Below are 22,431 nucleotides of genomic sequence, written 5' to 3'. Positions count from 1 at the left end.
TAACGGCCGGGGGACGGGCCAGCCCTACGTTTGGGAAAAGACTGGTCACATTTGTATAGCGGTACAATAGGTGACAGATAGCACAGAGAGTCATCGTCGACTCGATGCTTATTTTGCTTACGTCGTTTGGCGTCTCAATGACATGTTCTTCAAAGAACAATGACTGGCCTATGGGTGCCTGGCCTCCTGGCCGAAGGACTTTGGTCTATTTTTGCCTTCCTCCCCAACAAACAGGTGCCTGGTATTGTAATTACATGGTAGCAAATTTCTTGGCAGACTCTTAATACGACGAAGAAATTGCCCCAAACGGTGCCCCATACGCAAATTCACGTACAGGGGCTTACAGCGACTTACAGCGACAACGTATTTCGGCGTAGCTCAGCGCCAACGCGCACTTGCCAGCAATTGCTACGATCGAGATGGCGACAAAGAATTCTCTAGGCATCGACCACGATCGACGCAAGGAGTGACAAGAGGAAGCGCGAAAAAGGTTCACCGCTAGATCGATTGCCCTCCTTTGACCGTGTTTCAACCGTGTTCCGCAAAGGAATGCTGCAGAAGGCACATAAGACAGAAATTGCCAGGGATCGACCCTCGATGGATGCACCGCACGTTCTCAGGGCATTTTCTTCCTTTCTGTATTGTCTCTGTTGACCCTTCTTTGCCCTGACCGTCAGACGAGACATGGCACCTGCGACTCGCTGCAGCGTGTGTGAAATGCTTTTGCGACGGACGCGGGCGTCCGAGTTCGCTGGAATGCCAAAGGAAGCCGACGGTCTCAGTCTCATCTCTGGCGTCAGATGTCTCACTGGGACAAAGGAAAAAGAAAACGTCCCCACAGTGGACTGCTCGATACGGTCATAGCTGGTCGGTGATGTGCTTCAAAGGGAGCCAATGGCAGTCGACGTCTGTAAGGAGTGGTAATTACAGGCGAAGAATGGCCCGGGCTCTGGCCGGGATGATGTTCTGCGACCTGCGCTACAGCGTGCTGTGACCTGCGCTGGGGACAAATGAGCGGGTTTATGACAGTGGCGGTGGGGTTGTCTCCAGTTGCGTTACACAGTTTACAGTGGACTCAGAACTGCGCCCTGCACCACAATGCTCATAATTACTGAGACAAACGGAGACGATACCGAGACGATACGGAGCATGAATACGGCGTACAGGGATGCTCGTATCGCAGCAGCGCACCCACCAAGCGAACCGGTGGCCAAGGCACAATTGCAGGAGAAAAGCTTTGGGGAAGGCAATTCAGGGAAAACGCGACAGCCTATCATCAGCCTTGTTGAAAGAAAAAGAGTTTTCTCATGCAACCCTCCAACTCACCAACAGCGGCAAATCTGTCGTACGGTTTACAGATATGTGGTTCTTGCAGAGATTTTCTATATTGCCCGTTGGTTCAAAACAGATGAAGGAACGAATGCGGTGAATATGCTGCCAACGAAACAAAAGAGATGAGAAGAGATTACGAGATAAGCCACCCAGCCGCCCAAAAGCTCCAAAGCCTCACAAAGCGTGGGGCGATACGCAGTGTGAGAGTTTTTGCTAGAAATCTCGAAACGAATGAAAGGACCTGCAAAATGGACTTGTCCAGGCCCAGAAAAACTTTTACTAAGTGGGGCATCCGAAAGCAAACAAGCGAGTGAGCGCTACAAGACAAGCGAGCGCTGACCAAACAAGGGCAGGGGAAGGTGGTAGCAACGCAGCCAAAGAAAACTTTGCTCTATGCTCCCCCTGCTCCCTCCCCTGCTCGCTCCCGTTGTTTCCACACTGCTACTCTCCCCATCGGCCATCACCCGTGTGATCGGGGTTGACCGATGGGGGTTCCTGCGCTCCAGATTGCTCTGAGCCTCGCAGGCTCCGCTATGTTTCTGATTTTCTGCACACAACGATATGCGCAATGGTCGATGAAGAGCGAAGAAGCCGATAGAAGCAGTTGCGAATTGACAAAGCCTCGCATCACCCTGACTGACAATTGTCGGATCCTGTTGCCAGATCGTGTCAATGAGCGGTTGGCGCCCCAAAACGGAACACGACAACCTTTGTGGAACAAAAATGCAACGAGAAAAGAAAAATACGTGACCCGTCGGCCTCCGCTGTCCGTGCCAAGCGACATCCAGAGGAAACCACCACCGCCGGTGGGCGGCGAGCTCAAGTTTCTCAGTCACTACAGCGCACAGCAGATTCAGTCGGGTTGCATTGGTTTGCAACGGCCGGCGACTGTTCCGTGATATGAGGGACGGCTTGCGATACAGAATGTCGACTATCGTCTCGTGCGAAATCGAAACTGGTCCTCCTTCTTCATTATCCTGTGCTTTCCGAAAAGATGATAAGATTACGTACTTGGGCAGGCGGATAGCACCACGGCGACGGAGATGATGACATTCGGAGCACAAATCTTATCAGCCCAAATGTATCTTATGGGCTGAGGAGTGCTATGCCACAAAGACCGCCCATTTTCAATGAGCGCAGTTTGGCACACGTAGTGATTGCCATCCGGGCTATCCAGTGTCCAGCTCCGTTTGCTCCTTCCGTGTTTCAAGCACAGATAGCATCTTCCTCTCTCTCTTTGAACGCTCCACCGTCTCCTTCATTCGTGCCTGCCTTACAGTCCGTTTTGCGTCTCCTGTTGCGGTCTAGCGTTGCCATCAACAGTCAAAGAAACGACGCCGTCGTTCGCGGCTTCCGGGATCCAAAAAACATACTCTCGCTCTTGCTCTTCCTGCGCACTCTCTTGCCCTTTTGAGACAACTAGTCTAGCAGAAGGAAAGAGGGGGCTAGGTGCGTAAAATGGACATGGATAGCTCCGTTGTGGATCTGTCGTCCAGCCGTTTGGGTGCTCGGTGGACTGGCGATTTTCAGCGCACCACGGACCACGGATCTCGCCCTAATGTCGCTCAGATACGACGCTGGGATAAAATGCAGTGCCAGAACGGAGTCCGGCAGTCGACGGGACCATGGTAAGGTGAGACGCGGGCAGGCGTACGAAAGGTGAGCCACCTGACCTGGCAAAGAAGGCGAAGCAAACTAAGCCAGCATCGACGCTGTTTTCCAGCTTGGACAGCCCTCTACGGAGCGAGACGGTCATGTGTGCCGTCCCGGCAAGAAGGACAAAAAGGCCAAGAAGGACAATAGAACGAGAGAAACGTCCGACGTTTCCTGGGGTGACAATTGCTTCGACTGTGCAACATGCCTGTCAGACTTTGTCCTCAAACGAACTAACGTGCTGCGAGGTGCTGAGCTGATAGGGTGGAATCGAAAAGAGGAGACAAAGCCCCCCAGCCTGCAACTGCGCAAAAGAGAGCAGAGACGAAACGCCACCAGACGCTGTGGAGAAGCTTGTGCAGCCTTCGTATGCCAGAAAGAAAGAACCTAGCTCGCCTGGCACAACTGACAAAGCGGCAATGTGTGCTTTATGGTGTTAGTACTGTTGCCCTTTGCGCGTATCTCCCAGTACAGGCCGCAAAACAAAGCAAAACAAAGTGGCAGGGGGGCAGGGGGAGCTGTTGGATTGTGACAAGGGGGGCGAAATTCAACGGGCGGGGGCTGTTGAAGCTCTGCAGCAACGAACCTCAGCTCCGTACGGAGGACTTCTTCCGTTTCCCTGGTGCCGTTTGTTTTGTCTTATCAAAAGTTAAAAACGGTCAACATAAAGGTCAACAATTGACATCTCCGGGGTTGAGGGTCCTCCCTGTTGTCTCTGCTTTCATGTCACTTTGTCTGAGATACGTTATCTCGTCACAAAGAATTAAAACGACGTACGATGTACGGAGCATGAGCCCGCCGAGGGTCAGGACTCAGACTGGCCGACTTCGCAACGTCATTTGTGTCTTGCCTTCCTTTGTCGCCTAATCCTGCTTGGTTGTTGCGCCAATTGTCCATTCTGTTGCGTGTCTTTTGTGTCTCACCTTACATTGCACAAAGAACGAAGGAAAAGGGTACAGGATAAAGGAGTACACATAGTACATGTGTCGTATCGAGTTCCAAGTCATACAAATGGTACAGAATTTCCGGAAAACAGGCATCTCCTCGGAAGAAAAGGGAGCCAAACGTAAAAACTGGCCGGTTGTGTCGGAATGCAGTGCCTCCCTTCATTTCTCGTGTCTGGCTTTGTACTGTCACGAATCACCGCTTCACAGCCACGGACACTGCCAACCTCAATTCTAACGTGTGTCTCAACGTCAACCTGTTTTTGTCTCGTGCACAAATATGCATGGTTCTTGTTATCTTTGTTTTCATACAGTATAAATTTCTCAACGTCCGATAGGATTGTGTGTATCCTGTATCTACGCGCTGTCTTTGCCAGTGTTGCCCGGTACTTTCTAATTCTTCGTGGCGTGCCGTAATTAAAGACGGTACCTCGTAGTTGTCTAACATGCAACATATCTGTTTAATCAATTCCCCGTCCACACATAGTATTACGTCGCATTGTCCTTCCAGGCAACTTGCAGACCGGCTGCAGCACCACTCTATTCTGTACGGCGGTTGGTGGTGGTGCAATGATACGCAGGTGAGAAAGTCCAGTTTCCTTTTTCGTGGCTGTCACCCTTGAAGATACGTTTCTCTGAATCAGTCCCCTCTGTGTTGAGTCGCTGTCACAAACAAAGAACAAGCACCCGGCCTCAGGGCATCTCACAATTTCCTTGTCCATGCGAAATCTACGACATAAGGGCATCTCTGTGTTGAGATCTGTCTCTCGCTTTCTATGGGTCATTTCGGGACGAAACAACTGATCATCCCACCCTGCAACGGCCTATTTGACCCTGGAAAGTAAGGGAACGAAAGAAAACAAAAGGGACACAAACACACACATTGACCACGTCTTCTGAACCGATTCTTCCGATACAACCGACGCCGCTCACTGGAACTGTACACCAACTTGAAGCAGGACCTCGGGGGCGCGTATAATATCCGCCCCTCTCTCATCCCAGTTTCTCCTTTGCATTCCCGGACCGCCCGGAGATGGCAAAGGGCTGCTTGTCGGGTCGACGTTGGACAGTGGGAGACGCGAGGACTACACATGTACGACATACGGAAGGCCTCGTTTCTCCGCTCTTCAATCAAACGCGAGATGGAAAAACGGACATTGTTCTCTTCTTTCATTTTGTGGGATTGATAATGCATGAGTTGTGCAGCGGTCCGTGGGCCAATCAGGTTCTCAATCCGGCCCAAGATGGAGGGTTGCTTGAAGCCGGTTTTCTTGGGAGTGGTGTGTTCATCAATTGGAACAACGAGAGCTTCATTGATAAGGTCAGAGTGAGCTGTCGCGTAGCAGCGAAAGAGCATGGACAAAACTGCAAAAAATGCAACGTGGAAAACGGCCAGCGGTAGTTGTGTCGATCATTCCAGCGCGCTCTTAATGCAGCGTCTTAGCACGTTTTTAGCAGCATTCCTCCCACTTCTCCCACGCCAATGCCCATTCTCTTCTGTCTTTGCCTCGACCTGAGGGGTTTGCGCGTCTTCTTTGCTCCTTTTCATCGAGCCTCTTGTAAATCGAGACACCTGGAACGCAAATCACAAAGAGAGAAAACACACAAACTAAGCCTTACCGGAATAGGAAGACATACGTTTCAGCCATCTCCTTGTCGATCACTAACGTTTTTTCTTTGATAACAGCGGATTCAAAAGCAAAAACTTACACAGCGCCCGTCTCTCATCCCGCTCAAAGAAAAAAAACGCCGACGTCGTAGCCTCGCTTCGACTGTACGAGTATGGCATCGAGGAGACTGGACACCCATTGATAAGAAGTAGGCATCTCTTTTGCGCGCAATTAACTGCTTCCAGCCAATGAATGGAGGCCTTGGCCAAGAAGTTCATGAGGTGTAACTCAGCGTACAGTTGTACATGTTCGAGATGCGTTTTCGTGTACTCACTCATCCGGGTACTTCGTACCTCCCCAATCGTCTTCTCATCGTGCTGTCTCACACACGCTTAGCTTCGATCCGATATGTCTCTTTCCCCAGAATCTACCGCCTCCTTTGTTGTTCCTTTGTTCATCAGCTTTCCCCAGACTTACTACGAAATCCCCGTTTACCCTCTTACCCTTTTGTCTCTCTCCCCGTACTCTCCCCGTGCTTGACGCGAAATCCCTTGTACCCTCTTACCCTTTTGTCTCTGTTTGTACCCCGGGTTTCTTGTCAGCCACTTTGTATTGAGAACAAGAGGGTATGGGATGCACACGACCAGTACATCGGGGACACAACCCGCCACGACGTACAACGCCTCTCTTTCTCCATGCGTATCAACCTCAGAGTCGAGGGATAGACACCGCTTGCCTTCCCCGCAAGTCACAGGAGTTGTATGAAGGGATGGAGGGTAATAAATCCCCGACTCTTCCTGCCTTCCTCCTGCTTCCCCTCACCCATTGCCCCCCTTGCCTCGCCGTGTGAAGAGGGGTGGAAGACGTTTATTCTATGGCTTCGTCAGAAACGGAGCGAATAGCGTGCGTATGGTCAACGTTTCCATCCAGCAATGGTGAACTCTGTCAGCCACATTGCGCTTTTCATGCCAGTTTGCGCCATACACACACAGTCCAGGGGAATTGGGCGGCTTTCTTTGTTTCGTTTGTTTGGGCAGGTATTTTGATCTGCACAAACCGCCAGACTTACTCCGTGAAAGGCTTCGTTCTTCGTCTGTCCTTTGACTTTCTTATTCACGTTGTTGTCTACCGTTGCTGGTTCTCTCTTACCGATCGCTTCCGGGATTGAATAGATGACGGCTGCCGTTCGACACCGGTCAAGTACGAAACTGTACGGAATAAATTTCTTTGTAGCTGTGTCCCCTCCCCTTGCAACTCCCCCTTCTTCCCCCTCTCTCTCTTCCTCTCTTGGGACACTAACGACGCCCGTTCACCAAGCTACTGTGCACTAAAAGAAGGGGAAGGGGAAGAAGGCGTCTTATCACGACCATTGTGAGCTTGTGCTGTCGCTGATTCAAGTCCGTCGCCGTTTGTCTGGAGACGCTCTCTTGTACAGGTGACTTTTGCGGCAGATTCCGTCACAAGAGACAACGAGACGGAAGGATGGTGACGGCGAATCAACAGCTTGGCACGGTTCACGTCCAGGCGTGTCTGTCGAGCACTGCAAGTGATGCCTTTCGACGAGTTTGGAGACATCTGTATGGACGAGGCGCTCTCGATCTCCGACTGTGCATTTCTCGCCACGACAAGCATGGGCAGCTCGACGCGCCACACAAAAAGCAATCGAAACGCGGTCAACACACAAACGTGGGTCTTTCTCAACATGCAACAATATGCAACAATATGCAGCCTGCAGCCTACAGCGTGCATCTGCATGGTCTCCTGCACGTCCCCATGCACGTCGTGCTGCACGTTGACCTCCACTCGCTTACACCTCCACCGGTCTGCGCCCAGTACGCCGCACACCATCCGCACACCCAGAAAAACACGAAAGGGTGTGCGCGAAGGGGAAGTGCTGTGTCGTGCTCTCATATCATCAAATCGCCACACTTATTACGGGTATAGACGAGCTTGTGTAAATAACGTGGTTGGCAAGTAATTACACGCAATTACAGGTTTACTTTGTCGTACGCTGCGTGAGGCGTGGTGCGACAGGATGAAAAACTACGTATCGTACCGTAAAGTTTTTCAAACAACAAAAGTGACGTCTCTCGTCTTTCGCTGACAGGAGTCAAAGGAAAGTCTCGACGTAGCAGAAAGTGCCTACAAAGAATGGAGACGATTTTCGGTCACATAATTATTCACGATACTCGTTTACTTTATTCGTCGTTAATTTTTATTTTCTTTTATTTTCTTTGAAAAATACATAAAGAAAAGAACAAAATCGTTATGCTGCACTTGGGCCTGACTGAGAAATACACCAGTCAAGGCTATTAGAGTCTTGGAAATATTGCTATGAAATACACTCCGTTTGAGCATTGCTGTTCACCGTTCCGCCCAAAACGGCAGGAAAGGTACAAAGGTACTTGTTTGATCGAGAACCCCACTGGATTTTGGCTTATCTTTGGCAGGAGCGTGGGACGACAGGCAGAAAAGAGGGGCAAGCGCCAGAAATAAACCAGAGGGAAACAGCGAGCCAACCAGAATGCGAGAACGAGAGCTGTCGCCAAGCTGCTCCTCCGGAAGCGGCAACGAGACTACGAAGCATTGGCCAATGAAACACCACGACAAGCCACATTCCCGATCGCAGACAGCCTTGCACAATGTGGCTTGCGCGCGGCATCAGACAAGGCTAGCACCAATTCGCTTTTTTCTTGACAGGGGTGGACAAGTGCTCGAAGAGGGAAGGAGCAGAGGACGCAAGCCCCTCACGCCCGTCAGCCCTCTGTCACCTGTTTTTGTTGCAGTTCCCACCGCCACAGCTACAGTGCTCCAACAACAGCGCAGCACCACCACCACAGCTGCTGCAGAACACCGCACCCACCACATCGCTCCTGGTTCCGCCTCGGACACTGGGCCTTGCTTCTTTTTGACATGTCACAAAACCTATTGTTTATTGTTGACGCCAAACATGTCTCGTTGTGTCGGTCGTCGTTACTCCGTCGCAATTTACAGCTGGAGCTTCCTAGCTCCAGTGGTGTCGGTCCCGTTTTAGCGACCAAAATAGCACGTTGTCTGACGCTTTTGCCCCCTGTAAACGACTGCAAGCGCCGACGCTCCCGGCACGTTGGGCGGAAGGAGGCGGTCTCGGCGGTGGAGCGTCTGGGGCCAGAACGCTCTTAGGATGCACGAATATGCACGAGAAACAGGGAAGTGGAGGAAATTGTCCGTAGCAAGCAGGGGACGAGTCGACGAGAGTGTTGAGTATCAGTCGACGTGAATGCGTCTAAGAATTAAAAATAAAAGCGGGCGGGTAAGACGAATAGCCATTTTCTCTGGACACGGCTCCGAGAGATAGTACGAAATGTTGAAGAAGACGATAAAACATAAAATAAAAGGAAAATCGGCATACTTGTTTGCATCTTGGACGCAGCGTGGGAACGAATGGGACGGCTGGACGGGCCAACCGCGCGAGGGGAATGAAACGCAGGAGCGGTTCGACGCAATGTGACGAGAAGACGCGTACCTTTGGCCCGGGAATCTGTCTTTGTTTCTACATCGTATTTGCACTCTTCTATGGGGAGAACAGTTTATATACATATTTATTTTCTATTCGCCGGGTGTAGACCCTTGTGATCAACTGCTGGCTTTGCTGATGGGGGGACCCTGGTGCTTTTCAAGACGTTTCAAAAACATGTTGGGGTCGCGATTGTTCAGGTTGCTAATGGGATTTTGAAAAAAAGACATCGAGATGTGATGCCGCGGAGACGCACTTTATTGAAGAAATTAAACCGCATCAAAAGGCAGAGTAACAATGCACATACAACCCACCTCCAGTAGCGCCCGTCCCACCTGCATACAACCTACCCCGGAGGTGGGCAGTTTGCTCCGACTGCACAAACCATGACCCTCTCCAGATAACACCGAGGGAGATGAAGCACGATGTTTTTTTAAAAAAAAGAGAAAGAGGGAAATTCCGAGGGCACGAAAAGCGGTCAGAATAGGCAAGAAGGCTGCCGATCTGAACGCATCACGCAAATCCGAGGAATTGTACAATGTACGAAATACAAGCAAGTACAATGTGCATGTACGACGACGTGTCGTGTTCATACAACGGTCGATATCGGCGTGTGTGTCTTATAGTAAAGGAAACTAAATATGTCCGTCCTGAGTCCTCCGCGGACGGGGCGGGATAACAAGGAGAAAAGGTCGTGCGATGTACGTCGTCGTAGACACAATCAAAGTAAAAACGACGAGAGCGAGTCTGAAATAGGGTAAACGGATGTGACAGCGGCGATGGGTAAGGCAACAATGCAAAGTTTGCGGTAAAAAAAAGAAAAGGTCGCGAAATCTGCAGCAAAAACCGCTTTCATGACGTCTTTGATTGAGTTTCTTACAAGCGTTACGGTTTATTTACGACGCAATACGACTTTACTCCGTTCGCTGTGCTCAGGAATACGTCGTAGTGATTGTGGCTCTGGCCCTGCAGGACATCTTTCTACCCTTGGACGAGCCAGTCTTGTGCAGTGTGCGCTTGATCGACGATTTTGCCGTGTCATCGAGTTTCTTTATCAAAGTGAACAGGGGGTTGGTTTTGGGCGACGAGCCGTGTTCGGATCGGCAGTCCACAGAAAACGGAGTTTGTCGGACTACGAATGTACCGTTTCTTTTCTCTGTTTCCGCTCCCACTTAATACCTCTGCGGATGACTGACTTGGGCGTTGAGTTTTCAACGTTTTTGAGCCTGTACGATGTATGGACGTGGGGGAAATGCCAGGGTGGCTCGGTCTCTCGTTTTGGGCGCAGCTACACATAACCTGGCCATTGTTATTGTTCGTATCCACGAAAACAAACCCCACGCTTCAATCCCACGCTTCTCACCTTGCCCGGAGCAACGATGCTCACCGACTGATAGCCTCCTGTGTTGATGATTGCGTCTTTCGTTTACTATCGTCGCCATCCCCTCCGAGTTCGCTGCTGCGTGTTGCGTTTGTCGTGCTCTTGTCTGTTTCCATCACATCCGTGTTTGGTGCTACGATATTCCACACACGCCAACGACATGTCATTAGCTTGTCTTTTTTTGGTCACCGTTTTGAATCTCACGATGCGTTTTGTTTTGCTGCCAAGGCCTGTGTCATCCTCGCGGCCCTGATTACTCAAGCAAATGAAAGGCAAAGAACAGGTAAAGACCAACTTCTAAAGACCAACTTCGTGACGGTAGAGGGCAGGGCTAATACAGTCATCGCCTCACGATTGACAGAAGAAGCACAGAACACGCCCAGTCTCCAACGGCGGCGCAAAGGCGCAGGAGCGAGTGAACAGGTGGTCTACCAGAGGCTGATTTTGTGGCGCACAAAATGAAGAACGCCATGAGCCCACCATCCGAGCGTGGACTGATGTTATGTTTTAGTATGTCCAAACGGCCCCCAAAACTTGTTCCCAGATATCCGAGAAGGCGCAAGACCCAAGGGAATACGCACACACACACACAAATACAACTCGCAAGCACGCCAAAAAGCTGCCCATACACGTTCTACACCGACACATGGTCATTGGCCAATCACCGTAGCCAGACTGCCCACTCTCTGCTGGAGGCATCCTTTACAGTCTGCAGGCGAAAGGCAACAAATCACGGAGAAGACACAAGACAATCAAATACGAACTACATACTTTCAGTCACGGTGTGATGCAACAAGCGGTGTGATGAGGAGGTCATCTTTAACATCACCACCACCACTATCGACCAAGACAGTGCATACCACAGTCAGTTTCAGACAACAAACGACACAAAGCAGGCAACAGGCAAAGCCTTATCTCTCGTCTACTCTGGGGCTGATCTGTCTCTCCATCTTTCACTCCATCTCTCCATCAGGGTCTCCTCTTTTCTGTATGCCTACCCATGCCTTCTCCGCGTCTTCTTTTCCATCTAGCAGCGGCACATGTGCATCGCATATCCCCAGCTTTCTACGAAACCCTTTTTTCGACTTCTTCACAGGACTAGTCTCTCCTCACTTGACGAATGTTGCTCTAGACACGTATTGGCCTTGCCAGTTGACCGCCAACACGTCTCTTGAAACGATCCTCCGGGGAAGGCAGACGCTCGACACCCGGCTGGCCTATTTTCGAGTCGTCTTCTTTTGTCTGACACGCGTCCATATTGCCCTGTCCTCCTCTTCATCTCGTCTCCACTCTCCTTTGTTGTTTTGACTTCCTCCCTTGCATCTCCAACGCCCAGAGTGTATCCCCGCAAAACACACTGCATATTGTACGTGCACCGCTCGGACAGTTGGTCAAGTGACCTGCAGGGAATTTTAGACGCAGACGACATGATAAGAGCGACAGGCATCGTCTCAATGCAGATATGCATTTTGTACTAGTGTACAGCCACCTTCTCATTGTCGATACCATCCGACCCAATATTGTGGTTATCGACCTCGTGCAGCGGACGACTCTTCCTCTTCTACACCTCACACAGGAGTTGACACCAGGGCTGCTGCCCGACTGTCGAATCACCATGTCCTGGCACTGGATGCACCACTGGTTCTGGCTCGTATGGAAGGCTTGCCTGCCGAGTATTGTTGTATATTGGCCCCCTTCTCTTATCTTCCCCGCCCCTCTTGTCCGAAAGACTGCAGAACAAAGAAACCTGCAGGACGCGAACATGCGGGCGCACCGTGTAGGTGTGCGGCCAAGCGATATGGAAGCTGGGTTGGTTCTGGAGAGGCAGTGGTGGCATTGGGTAGCTGGCAGGCATTGCCCAGAGCGACAGAGGAGGGGAAAGAGAAACGGGGATAAAAGACGTCTGGAGAAAAAAAAAAACTCTGCCTCGCCCCATACTTTGTGCGTCTCCATCGCCAGTCCATCTCCATCCCTCCATATCTCCAGACCTCAACCCCGTCGTGGAGCAGATGGAGCAGATGGAGCACCGATACCTTTGCATGCAGGCAGACAAGCCTGATACTGCAAACTCTCTCTCCACACCCTCTTTTCACACCCCTTCGTACCGTCGTTTACGCAATATCGCCCACAGGATTATCCACCAGCCCCACAGCCGTGGAGGCCATGCAGCAGAGGAGATTGTCAAGATGTGTTGAACAAAGCGAGTATTGACGCGAGAGTATCAAGAGTACCGTGTGTCCGTAAGTACTTGAGTACAAATCGACAAAGACTGTTGTTGGCAAGGACACAGCAGTATGGCAACAAAGGTACACATGACGGGGTTTGTCCTTGGCCGATCAGACAGAAACAGACGGACTTGACAGCCAGGATGCGAGGTACGACGTTGCTGCCAAGGACATCTGTCATTCTGATCGGTGCAGCACGTTGGGAAACGTCGTTCAACGACAGAGACCTTTCTTTGACATCCCAAGCTCGTTTGCCCGATTGACGTCTGGCCGTTGCCGTCGTCGTAGCTGGTTTCTTGCTCCCAGCCTCCGCGCAAAACGCATTGACTGAAACAGGCATGTGGCCGACGATACAAAGAAGGAAAGAAACGCCGAACACGGTTTTAGGTGTATTTTAGCCAGAGGCGAAAACAAGCAAACAATACACTACGTGGGCCATCTGTCACGTCGTTCTTCGATGGCGTCCGCAGTGGCACCGACGCCGACACCGATCGTCGTGTAGACGTAGCATATATGGACGGCCTTCCATTCTCGTCTCCGTTTCGACGTTTGGCGGTGCGCCCATGTCGTTGTTCCTTTGGCCGTCTATTTCTCCGTGCCGGTCTCGGCCGGTCTCGATCGCTCTGCTCTCTTTGTTTGAGTCTCGGGCCTTTGCCCCATATCGCGGGGCGCTTGAGACCGGAGCAGAGATCCAAAACCAGAGTCGGCGAGCTTGGCCAATGCACGACCCTATCTTTACGCTCTTCGTCTCTCCATCTTCCACTTGTGGGCCCATCACACAAGCCTCGCCTAAGCCAAGACAATAGACGAAAGAAAAGACCAGCAGAGAGGCGAGAAACGACCAGATGAGGTTGGATGTCGTTCTACATCGGCATCCAATGCCTCGATGTGCAGCAAACAACTCCACAACTCCACACAGGATACATTACATAACAACGCAAAGTGACTTCCCAGTTGCCTTGCCGGACGCTATGTAACATGGCGAGATGGTTGCAGATCCCAGGTGGAGATTGTCAGATGCTTGTAGGATATGAAAATTGTAGGATGTGCAGTACTGTGCAAGGAATTACACGCAATGGAGTTCCCGATTCAACACTTTTGAAGGGTTTTCATGCATTCGCTTATTGGGCTGGCTTTGCCTGCTTTGCGCCTAGGGGTGGCGAGAAACCGTGTTTAGTCTCAGGGGATGGCGTGCAGTGGTGTCGTCCAAGAATCCAAGAATGCGGTGAAGGGTCTTCGGTTCTGTTTTCCTTTTCTGAAATCACAAAAGGTGGAAAGGCTGAGAAACGGACTCGAGATGTTGGCAGGACGTTGGCAGGACGTTGGCAGATGGTCGATTGTCGTGCAGATGGTGCAGATGGTGCAGATGGCAGTTTCGAGTTTGCTTGGGCAGCCACTTGCATGCAATTCTGGTGCAGTTGTGAGACTTGCATGTGCAAAGGAGGCGCTGCATGGCGTGCGAGGCGTGCTTTACATTCGTTGTCTGCCCATGCCCTCCTACATTTAGATACATAGTATCTTACAATCGACGTCTCTCGTTGCCAAAGCAGAATAGATCTCCGGTCCTTGCTCCGGGAAATCGTTGGTGGCGAGATGGAGGCGGGCTACGTTCTATTTGTCTGTCTTTTAACGTTGCAACATTTTGTCGCTTCCTCTCTTGGCAGACTGAAATATTCGCTGAAATAAACGCAAGGACCCGTCAACGTTGTGGTTTGAAGTATTGTCAAGTATGTCGTCCTCCGCAAGTCGATGTTCGTGTCAGAAATTTCAAGTACATCACACCTTTACCCATCCCTGTCTCCCTTGTCCTGACCACCTTTTCTTTATTGTCCTACTCTTGTCTTCCCCTCTTTCTCCTCCTCTTTGCTCCTTTTCCGCCCTCCACCTCCTCCCGCCACTTTCGTCGAACGGGGTCTGGAGCACAGTGATCGACAGATGGGCATGTAGAAAAAGAACAAAGTGAATCAGAGCCAAGAAAAAAAGAGTACAGGCCAGGGGCAAAACGGAGAACCAAAAGAAAGGGACGAGAAATACGGCGACGCGACCTCACGTCGCATTTCAAGGGATGCATGGAGATTACAACAATTACAACAATTACAACAATTACAACAATTACAACAGTTACAACAATTACAACAATTACAACAATTACAACAATTACAACAATTACAACAATTACATAAAATATCTCCGTACGTCGCGCGAATGCTCCGTCTAACCGCACTCTGCAACAAACCGGTCAGCGTCTTCGTTGGAGTTGACGGAGATGCGCAAAATTGATACTGTGATCGTAATTGACGCTGGGCCAACTCATTTCCTCCTCTCGCATACGTGACGCATGAAACCACCTTCACATCATCTTGGACGTATATTTTATCAATTTGGCGAGCAATTGCCGTCAAGAAACGAACAACCGCCTGCAAAGACCAAGTGTCGTGTCCTCAGGAGCACCGTTTCTTGCGCCCTCTTTTTCTCACCAGCTGCGAGTAGATGGAGGACAAAAAAACGATGCACTAGATAGATGCGGCCAAGAACATGAGTGGGTGGCCCGGAGGAGGCCGCGGAACGACGATGGCGAGAGCCTTGCCTGCATTTGCAGCGTTGTGTATGTAATTTCGTCCGCGTGATAATATCGGCGTGATAATATCGGCGTGATATATCGGCGTGCTATATCGGAACCCAGATTGTAGCCGTTCCAACAAGACAACGCACAGCCGGTGAACCAACATTGTGGTGGGCAGAGGAGGGGAAACCAAACACGCAATGTGCAATGCAATATCAAAAGTGAAAATCAGATGCATTCAGGCAGCTTGGCGTGCTGGATGGCGTGTGGTATGATTTGTGCAAGACAGCACCGTCAAAACTGTCCACCTGCATGCTTGGCCATGCTTCCCATTTACTGCCAGCGATGACAGCCTCGTGATATGCAAGCATTCATGGCCGGCATTATCCGTCATATCAACGTTGAGACGAGTATCGAATACCGCCGCTGCTTGTATCGGGTATATTTATATTGTGTATTTTGCTGTTTCTTATTAAATGCAGTCCTTTGGTCCTCTTTGGCTTGCATATGCATCTGCATGCAGGCATGTCGAACAAACCCCGAATGGCATGATCCTGTATGACGGTGAGATTTGATTACCATGGACTCTGTGCTTCATTCGCCGCTCCCCGTGAAGACAATATTTCCTCGATGAGAGAGGGAGGCCGAGGAGAAACAAGGAGTAGGCAATGTGTTTTTGTTGTCTTGACAATAACGAAAATGTCGATTTCTGGCATGGCATCTATAGGTCCGCCGTCACAGCCGTTCATCGCCATCGGAAAACATCCAAGAGTCAGTCACAAGGCAGCGTTCTCGGCCCGGATCCAATGCCGCGATAGTCGTCAATGTTGAGATACCACAGTCTCCCTCTCTGTCACAAAACCCTCAGGTCTAAAAACGTATTGATCGATGGCGGCCCCCCGTCGTCTGCTGTTATTTCAATGCCGTTGTTGGGACATGATGTCCTCATTTTCGTCAGGGCATTGTTCTGTCAACGATTTCACCGCGTTTCCCTCGGGCTGCCTGCGTTGTGCAATGTACTTTGCAGAGACATCAAGTAGTAGTTTTCCGATGTGAAGCTGTCTGCCAATTATCAACTATCAATTATCACACCGCCCCTACATTCAATCTACAACAAGAGTGAATGGGAGGGGGGTAGCTGCAGCTATGCACACGCTGCCACCATGACTGGGGTTTGAGGGTGTGTGGCAGCTGCAGAAACAGCTTTGAATTTCAAGAATGTGTTGCAGAAGAGGAGAAACTCGATCTCGTTTGTCGCCCACAGAATTGAACGCGCAAGCTGTCTCACACCATACGGAAATCAACCACCAATCCATCTCACCGATGACGTGACAATCCGCAGTAAATGCTTTCCTAGTTTGAAGATGGCCGAATGAAAAAAAGCAGTAAAAAAATAACTCGACGACAGTGAACAATGCACATTGACAGATTCCCTGTGTTTAACATCCAAGTTCTGATGAATCTGGTAAAGACCCCGACAAGACCCTGGAAGGATTGATAAGAAGCGACTGCTCGTCGTATCGCGTACTTTCCAAATCTTTTGCCACTGGTAAAAACAGGATGAATCCTGGCACTTGGCGATAACGTTCATGATACGAATGAGTGACGCACAGCAGCTTGCCTGCTGGCCCTCGTATGGCCAAATGCAAGAAGGAATGCCGTTGCAGCCTTTGCTGGTTCTGCCTACGTACACATCTTGCCAAATGCACGTCGATACACTCTTCTGTTTCTGCAAACCCTCAGCGTGCCTTCAATTCTGTTTCTGTTTGTATTGCAGTCTGCAAGCCCTGTCTGCAAGCCCTGTCTGCTGTTTCATGCCGGCCGTGAGGCCAAGAACCACTCAATACGCCGCCCAACAACGCCGTACAAATCCGAAGGAAGAACTAGAACGAAGAACAAAACAATGAACAGAACAAGAAGACAAAGAAAAGAAGAAGAAAAAGATCCAAAAATGGTGTACACAAATAGTATAGCACAAGTTGAAACACGAAACACCCGTAATCGTAACAAGAACCAAGAGTACGGCTACCGTCCCACGACGGTCCGCGTGCTGCTGCCGCCGGCATCTGTGCCTGTCTCTCCCAGAAGACTGTTCGACACGCTGCTGCCGTCGGCCTCGTCGTGGCGCGGGCTTCGTTTCCGCCGGGGTGCCGCCTTGGTCGCCGCGCTCTTTGACGTGGTCGATGCGGCCGACGCCGCCATCCCCTGTCCTTGGCCTTGGCCCGCCTCGCCGCCGCCGCCGCCGTCGCCGTCGCCGTTGCCGCCTGGCCTTTGCCGCTGCTGCATTTCCAGCATCGACGCAAACAGCTCCACTCCCTTGGGCGGCCGGTCCATGTCCTGCCAGAGGTCCGTGGGCAAGAACTCGCCCACCTCCTGCCGGAAGTTGGCCCGCTCGGCCCGGTCCGCCTCGACCAGCCGCTCCACGGCGTCGCGCGCTTTGCGCCACACCGTCTGGATCTTGGCCTCGACGGTGCGCCGCCGCTCGGCTTCCAGGATCAGCGTGTCGTAGGCGTGCGCATAACCCTCGTAAAACGCGCGCAGCTCGTCCATGTCGGCGAGCCGGTCCGCGACGACGGCGCGCTCGTTGGCCCACCGCGCGGCAAACTCGGACTCGGCCGCGGCGTAGCTGCGCAGCCGGCTGCCAATGTCGTGGAGCACCGCCAACGCCTGGCCGGTCGCGACCGACGACGCGTGCGTCGCCTCGGCGTGCGCGTGCACGGCCGCAAAGGCCGCCTCGGCCGCGTGCAGGTCGGCGGCCATGTCGGCCACCACCTCGTCGACCTCGGCCGCGTCCTGCAGCACCACCTGGATCATCTCGGCGCGCTCCTCGGGCGACACGGGCTGCAGGGCGTCCTTGTCGGCCTCTGCGCCGTCCCCACCACTACCGCGGTTCCCGCGGCCTTCGTGCTCGGCAATCATGCCGGAGATGGACACGGGGTCCTGCTGCGGCGGGCCGCTGCCCGCTGCCGCCTTCCAGCGCGCCATCTCCAGGCCGCCCTCGGTCGTCTTGACGGCCGTCACGCACAGGTCAAAGTGGCGCGTCAGCGACGTCAGGTTCGTGGCCATCCGGTGGGACCGCTGCGTGAGTGTGGCCAGCAGGTGCGGCACGGGGTAGGGCGATGCGGCAGGCGCGTCGCCGTCGTCTTCGTCTTCCCTGCCCATTTCGCGGCTGCTGTCGCCGTCCTCCGGCACCAGAGGCAGCGGCGGCGGCGGCGGCGGCGCGGCCGCCATGGCTTTGTTGAGCGCTCGCAGGTCCGTGTCGAACCGCAGCAAGTCGCCGTCAAACGACGTCTGCGCCGCCTGCAGCTCCGCAATGCTCTGCTTGATGGCGTCCCGCAACGCCTCCACGCCCGCCTCGTCCACAAAGTCCAGCAGCGTCCGCGGCACCTCGCCCGCCGGCCGGAACACCGCCGCCACCGTCGTCGCCCGCAGAATCTCCATCGTGTGCTCGAGCTGTCCGTTGGCCGCGTCGAGCGTGCGGATCAGCATCCGGAAGTCGCGCCGGCCTGCATCGTACGCCTGGCTCATGCCCCGGCGGATCTGCAGGAGGATGGCCGCCTGCTGGCGGATGCCGTTCCGCAGAAATCCCGTCTTGGCCGCCTCGGCCATGGCCCCCGTATACAGCCGCCGCGCGTCCATCGCGAGCTCGTTGCTGCGCAGCACCTGGCTGATCGTGCCGAGCGCGCGGCGCGCGGCCAGCAAGTGCTCGACCAGCGTCTCGACGGGCACCGACGTCGACGAGGCGCCGCCGCCGTCGTCGTATCGGCTGTTGCGGCTGTCGTGGCTGCTCGCGTAGCGGCTGTGGTTGTCGGCATCGTCGTCAGTATGGCTTCGGTGGCTCCTGTAGCTGTGGTTGTCATTCGCGTCGTCGCCGCCAACGCTGCTGTTGCGTCGATCCGATCGCCGTGACCGTGAGCTCGCCTGTGATGGCGGCCGGTACGGCACATTTCCACGCCGGCCTGGCATAGTCAGTCGATGATGACTCTGAACAGCCTCGATGGAGATGGGATTGTGTTGCAAGAAGGTGAAAGGAACGGGGGCCAGGGGAGCTACAGCACGGGCAGCCTTGCTGTGGCCCCGCTTTTGATACGGCAGAACTAGATCACACGCTCACCGCCCGCGCATGACGTCGTTTGCAAGGTCACGTGCACTTCCAAAGACAGTGAAAACGACTTACACGACGACGATGTGTTGGATTCGCAAAGTTTGTGGACAATGATTTGTTTTATCGTTTTACATGTTATACGGTGGTTTGGGCCCGTCATGTTTTTAAAGAAAATATAAAACGAGTTGTTTGAGTATGTAGTGTTTATTTTTATTTTTATTTTTATTTTTAGTTTTGGATTTCTATTGAAAAAAAAATAATATAAGCTACAGAAAAGTACGTATTATGAACAACAGAAAGTAAAAGCAATTCTTGCCTGGCTGTAACTGTCATCCATGATGTGTTGTCCTCTTTCCCCTCCCCCGGTTAATTGTACTCGTCTCTACCAAGTTCGATGGCGTCTGTGTCGTTCGTCGTGACATGACGTAGGTATTTGGATCAGTAAATTGACAAGCATCTTCGTCTTGACGTCCATTGACGGAGACGGTGCTTGTATACCGTAGCAGGATCGTCTACGTATTGGAGCGTCCTGTATAGACCCTGTTAGGGTGCGCGGAATAATGACTACGTCTACCAGTAGAGTTTCGAGCAGTGACGTGCCCGGATTTGTAGTCCTCTGGAAAGTTCGCCAGAAGAGTGAAGGAAAATGAAGAAAGGAAACAATTCCAAAAAGTTAAAAGCAATATATTACCCCAGAAGGCCTTTGTGTCCGAGGCCGCCTCGCAGAAACAATGCTATGTAGGTACAACAAACTTGACGAGTGCCATGAAGGCGGGACGTCTCTTTGGCGTCAGATTCGTCGAACAAAGACAAGATCCAAATGTGAAACAAGAAATCAAACGCTTTTTCTGTCCTTTCTGTACAACGACTCCATGACACGAGGCTTAGAAGCTCAGAGACTCCGCCTCGGCGTGCTTGTTACGGTTCGTGTAGTCGACGACCATCTTCACCTTCTCCTTGGTGGCGGCCTTCTTGGACGGCTTCATGCGCGTGACGCGGCCGCGCTTGCGCTTGTCGCCAATCAGCTTCACCTTGTACTTTTTCTTCTTGCCATCGTCGTCGTCCTCGTCCTCGTCCGACTCCTCTTCGTCGTCTTCGTCGTCATCGTCTTCGTCGTCCTCCTCCTCATCGTCGTCGACCGAGCCCTCGCCAAGCCATTCTTCAATGTCCCCGACCTCCTCGTCGCTCTCGTCAAAGTCGCTGACGTACTCCACGTCGCCGCCGTCGGACAGGTCGTCCGCATCCTCACCATACCGCAGCGACTGGGCCTGCCGTGTCGCCTTCTTGGCCTTGACGCCCTCGTGCTCTGCCTCGAGCTCCTCCTCCTCCTCCTCGTCGTCTTCTTCGCTGCCCTCCTCCTCCTCCTCCTCAATGCCCTTGTCCATGTCCTTGTCGCGCGTCGCGCCGTCCTCCCGCTCCATCGCCGTCAACACCTTCTTCCAGATGGTCTCGCTCACATTGAGCGGCTCGTGGCCGTACGTGCCCGACCGCAGCCGCTGCAGCAGCTCGCGCTCAATCGTCTTCTCCAGCTGCGCCGCCGACTCGGCCTTGCGCTCGCGCGCCCGCTCGCGGTGCCGCACCTTGGGCGCCAGCTTGGCCACCGTCGTCTCGCCAAGCCGCGCCTCCTCCTTGGCAATCTTGCGCATGCGGATGGCGACCTGCGTGAGGCGCGTGAGGCGCTGCTTGTTCTTGTGGATCAGGAACTTGGGCCAGTAGATGAGGCGGTCGTCGATCTGTTGCAGGGCCTCGGCGTAGTTTTGGGAGAGGCGGATGCGCTCCCAGAGTTTCGACGGGAGATGGGCACGCTCGACGGTCTTCATGTACAGGTACAAACGGCCGGCTGGGCAGCAGAGAAGGGGCTGTTAGTGTCTGGTCTCGTGCCCTTTCTGTCTGGGAGTGTTTTTCACATACTCTCTGGGTTGGCGCGGACGGTGGCATATCGGGAGTTGGCCAGCGGACAGGCCTGCCGCGAGCAGAAACCTGTGACGTTGTATTCATTGTGGCAGAAGTTCTGGCCGCTCGGTGCTCTATGACAGGTTGTTAGAAGGAGACAAGGGCGAATCGGTGCGATAACGTGCAAATCCTAGCAACAGAGTGGCACGCACTTGAGCTTGTACGAGCAAAACTGCTTGTCAATAATGCCCCAAATAATCTCGTCGGACGCCATCGTCGGTTGTGGCGGTCCGTGGCCCGTCGATCAAGAAAGAGTCGGTCCGCTTGTTCGGAGGGGAGGGGAGGCGGTCGTAGGGAGAACTGTTGTCGAAAGAGCAACGAAATCGACGGTGCAGCAGAAAATTAAGTTTCGAATATGGCGATGTGTCTGCCGCAGCATAGAGCAGGAGAACAGAAGGCGAAAAAAATTGAAAAACGAGCTAAAACTTTTTGGCGGTGGGCCGTTCTGCCGGGCGGTGTGTCAGGATGAAAACAAGTGGGGCATGTCTGTGCTCTAAAGTGGAAGGCACGGAGACGACGGAGGCTAAAGCTCAAATTGGTTCACTAAATTTCACCGGAACGGCAACCGCGACTTACAACAGCCAGTGTTGACGTTATGGGGCTCGCAGTGCCCTTTCCTCGTCATAATTACGTTTGTAGGTTATTTATAACATTTTATTTACTGCACGTATTTCCCCTTCCAGGGGTTTGGATATGTAACTGTGCTTAGGACTGTTTCGAAACATGCACATGGCTCCCGTTTGAGCCTCACAAAGGGCGAGCGGTGGAAAAAGTGACGCATCACTAGCTGTGCTGAAGTCAGAATGCTGCTGGTCAGAGGCCATACAATCCTGCCAATAGCAGACAGAAGACAAAGATATGCATGCAGTAATGAACAAGAATCTCCGTATTTTTCACGGCACTAATGCGGCCTGGCATGAGAACGTGGCCAGAGCTGACGGAGAACTGCAGGACGATTCACGGACAATGCAAGCCATGATGCACTCCTACTTGACGATAAATCATGAAACAGCTGCTCAACGTGGCGGGATCTGCTCCGCCATTGTTTGGCTGCAGCTCCGTTCTCTGGTGGCAGTTTCAAGTACTTTGTCAGTCCATCACAAGTGACCATCAAGCCTCTCTGCCGGATCTGCCAATCCTTTGTTGAACGGCTTCCTCTTTCGCGAAGG

The 22,431-nt window shown here is 52.5% G+C and overlaps 5 protein-coding genes across 5 annotated transcripts; 3 read left to right on the top strand and 2 right to left on the bottom strand.

Annotated features, from left to right (window-relative positions):
- Positions 1–1,865: 1,865 nt before the first annotated feature.
- Positions 1,866–2,231, top strand: SPSK_01306 (uncharacterized protein; the record flags this gene model as incomplete). Its single annotated transcript, XM_016728236.1, has 1 exon — positions 1,866–2,231. The coding sequence occupies one exon, from the start codon at positions 1,866–1,868 to the stop codon at positions 2,229–2,231; it is 366 nt and encodes a 121-aa protein (XP_016584138.1).
- A 559-nt stretch (positions 2,232–2,790) lies between these two features.
- Positions 2,791–3,376, top strand: SPSK_01273 (uncharacterized protein; the record flags this gene model as incomplete). The annotated part of the gene is made up of 2 exons (XM_016728203.1): positions 2,791–2,960; positions 3,037–3,376. 2 exons carry the CDS (start codon positions 2,791–2,793, stop codon positions 3,374–3,376), a joined length of 510 nt encoding a protein of 169 aa, XP_016584137.1.
- An 8,655-nt stretch (positions 3,377–12,031) lies between these two features.
- SPSK_01275 (uncharacterized protein) lies at positions 12,032–12,611 on the top strand (the record flags this gene model as incomplete). Its single annotated transcript, XM_016728205.1, has 2 exons — positions 12,032–12,317; positions 12,403–12,611. The coding sequence occupies 2 exons, from the start codon at positions 12,032–12,034 to the stop codon at positions 12,609–12,611; spliced, it is 495 nt and encodes a 164-aa protein (XP_016584136.1).
- A 4,618-nt stretch (positions 12,612–17,229) lies between these two features.
- SPSK_01086 (uncharacterized protein) lies at positions 17,230–19,170 on the bottom strand (the record flags this gene model as incomplete). Its single annotated transcript, XM_016728017.1, has 1 exon — positions 17,230–19,170. The coding sequence occupies one exon, from the start codon at positions 19,168–19,170 to the stop codon at positions 17,230–17,232; it is 1,941 nt and encodes a 646-aa protein (XP_016584135.1).
- Positions 19,171–20,193: 1,023 nt separating this feature from the next.
- On the bottom strand, positions 20,194–21,476 carry SPSK_01163 (protein MAK16; the record flags this gene model as incomplete). Its single annotated transcript, XM_016728094.1, has 3 exons — positions 20,194–21,149; positions 21,221–21,336; positions 21,415–21,476. The coding sequence occupies 3 exons, from the start codon at positions 21,474–21,476 to the stop codon at positions 20,194–20,196; spliced, it is 1,134 nt and encodes a 377-aa protein (XP_016584134.1).
- Between the last annotated feature and the right edge of the window lie 955 nt (positions 21,477–22,431).

This window comes from Sporothrix schenckii, assembly GCF_000961545.1.
Source record: "Sporothrix schenckii 1099-18 chromosome Unknown Cont48, whole genome shotgun sequence".
In the NCBI taxonomy this organism is placed as follows: Eukaryota; Fungi; Ascomycota; class Sordariomycetes; order Ophiostomatales; family Ophiostomataceae; genus Sporothrix; species Sporothrix schenckii.
Note: the sequence above shows the minus strand (reverse complement) of the source record. Positions and strands in the feature narration are given on the sequence as shown.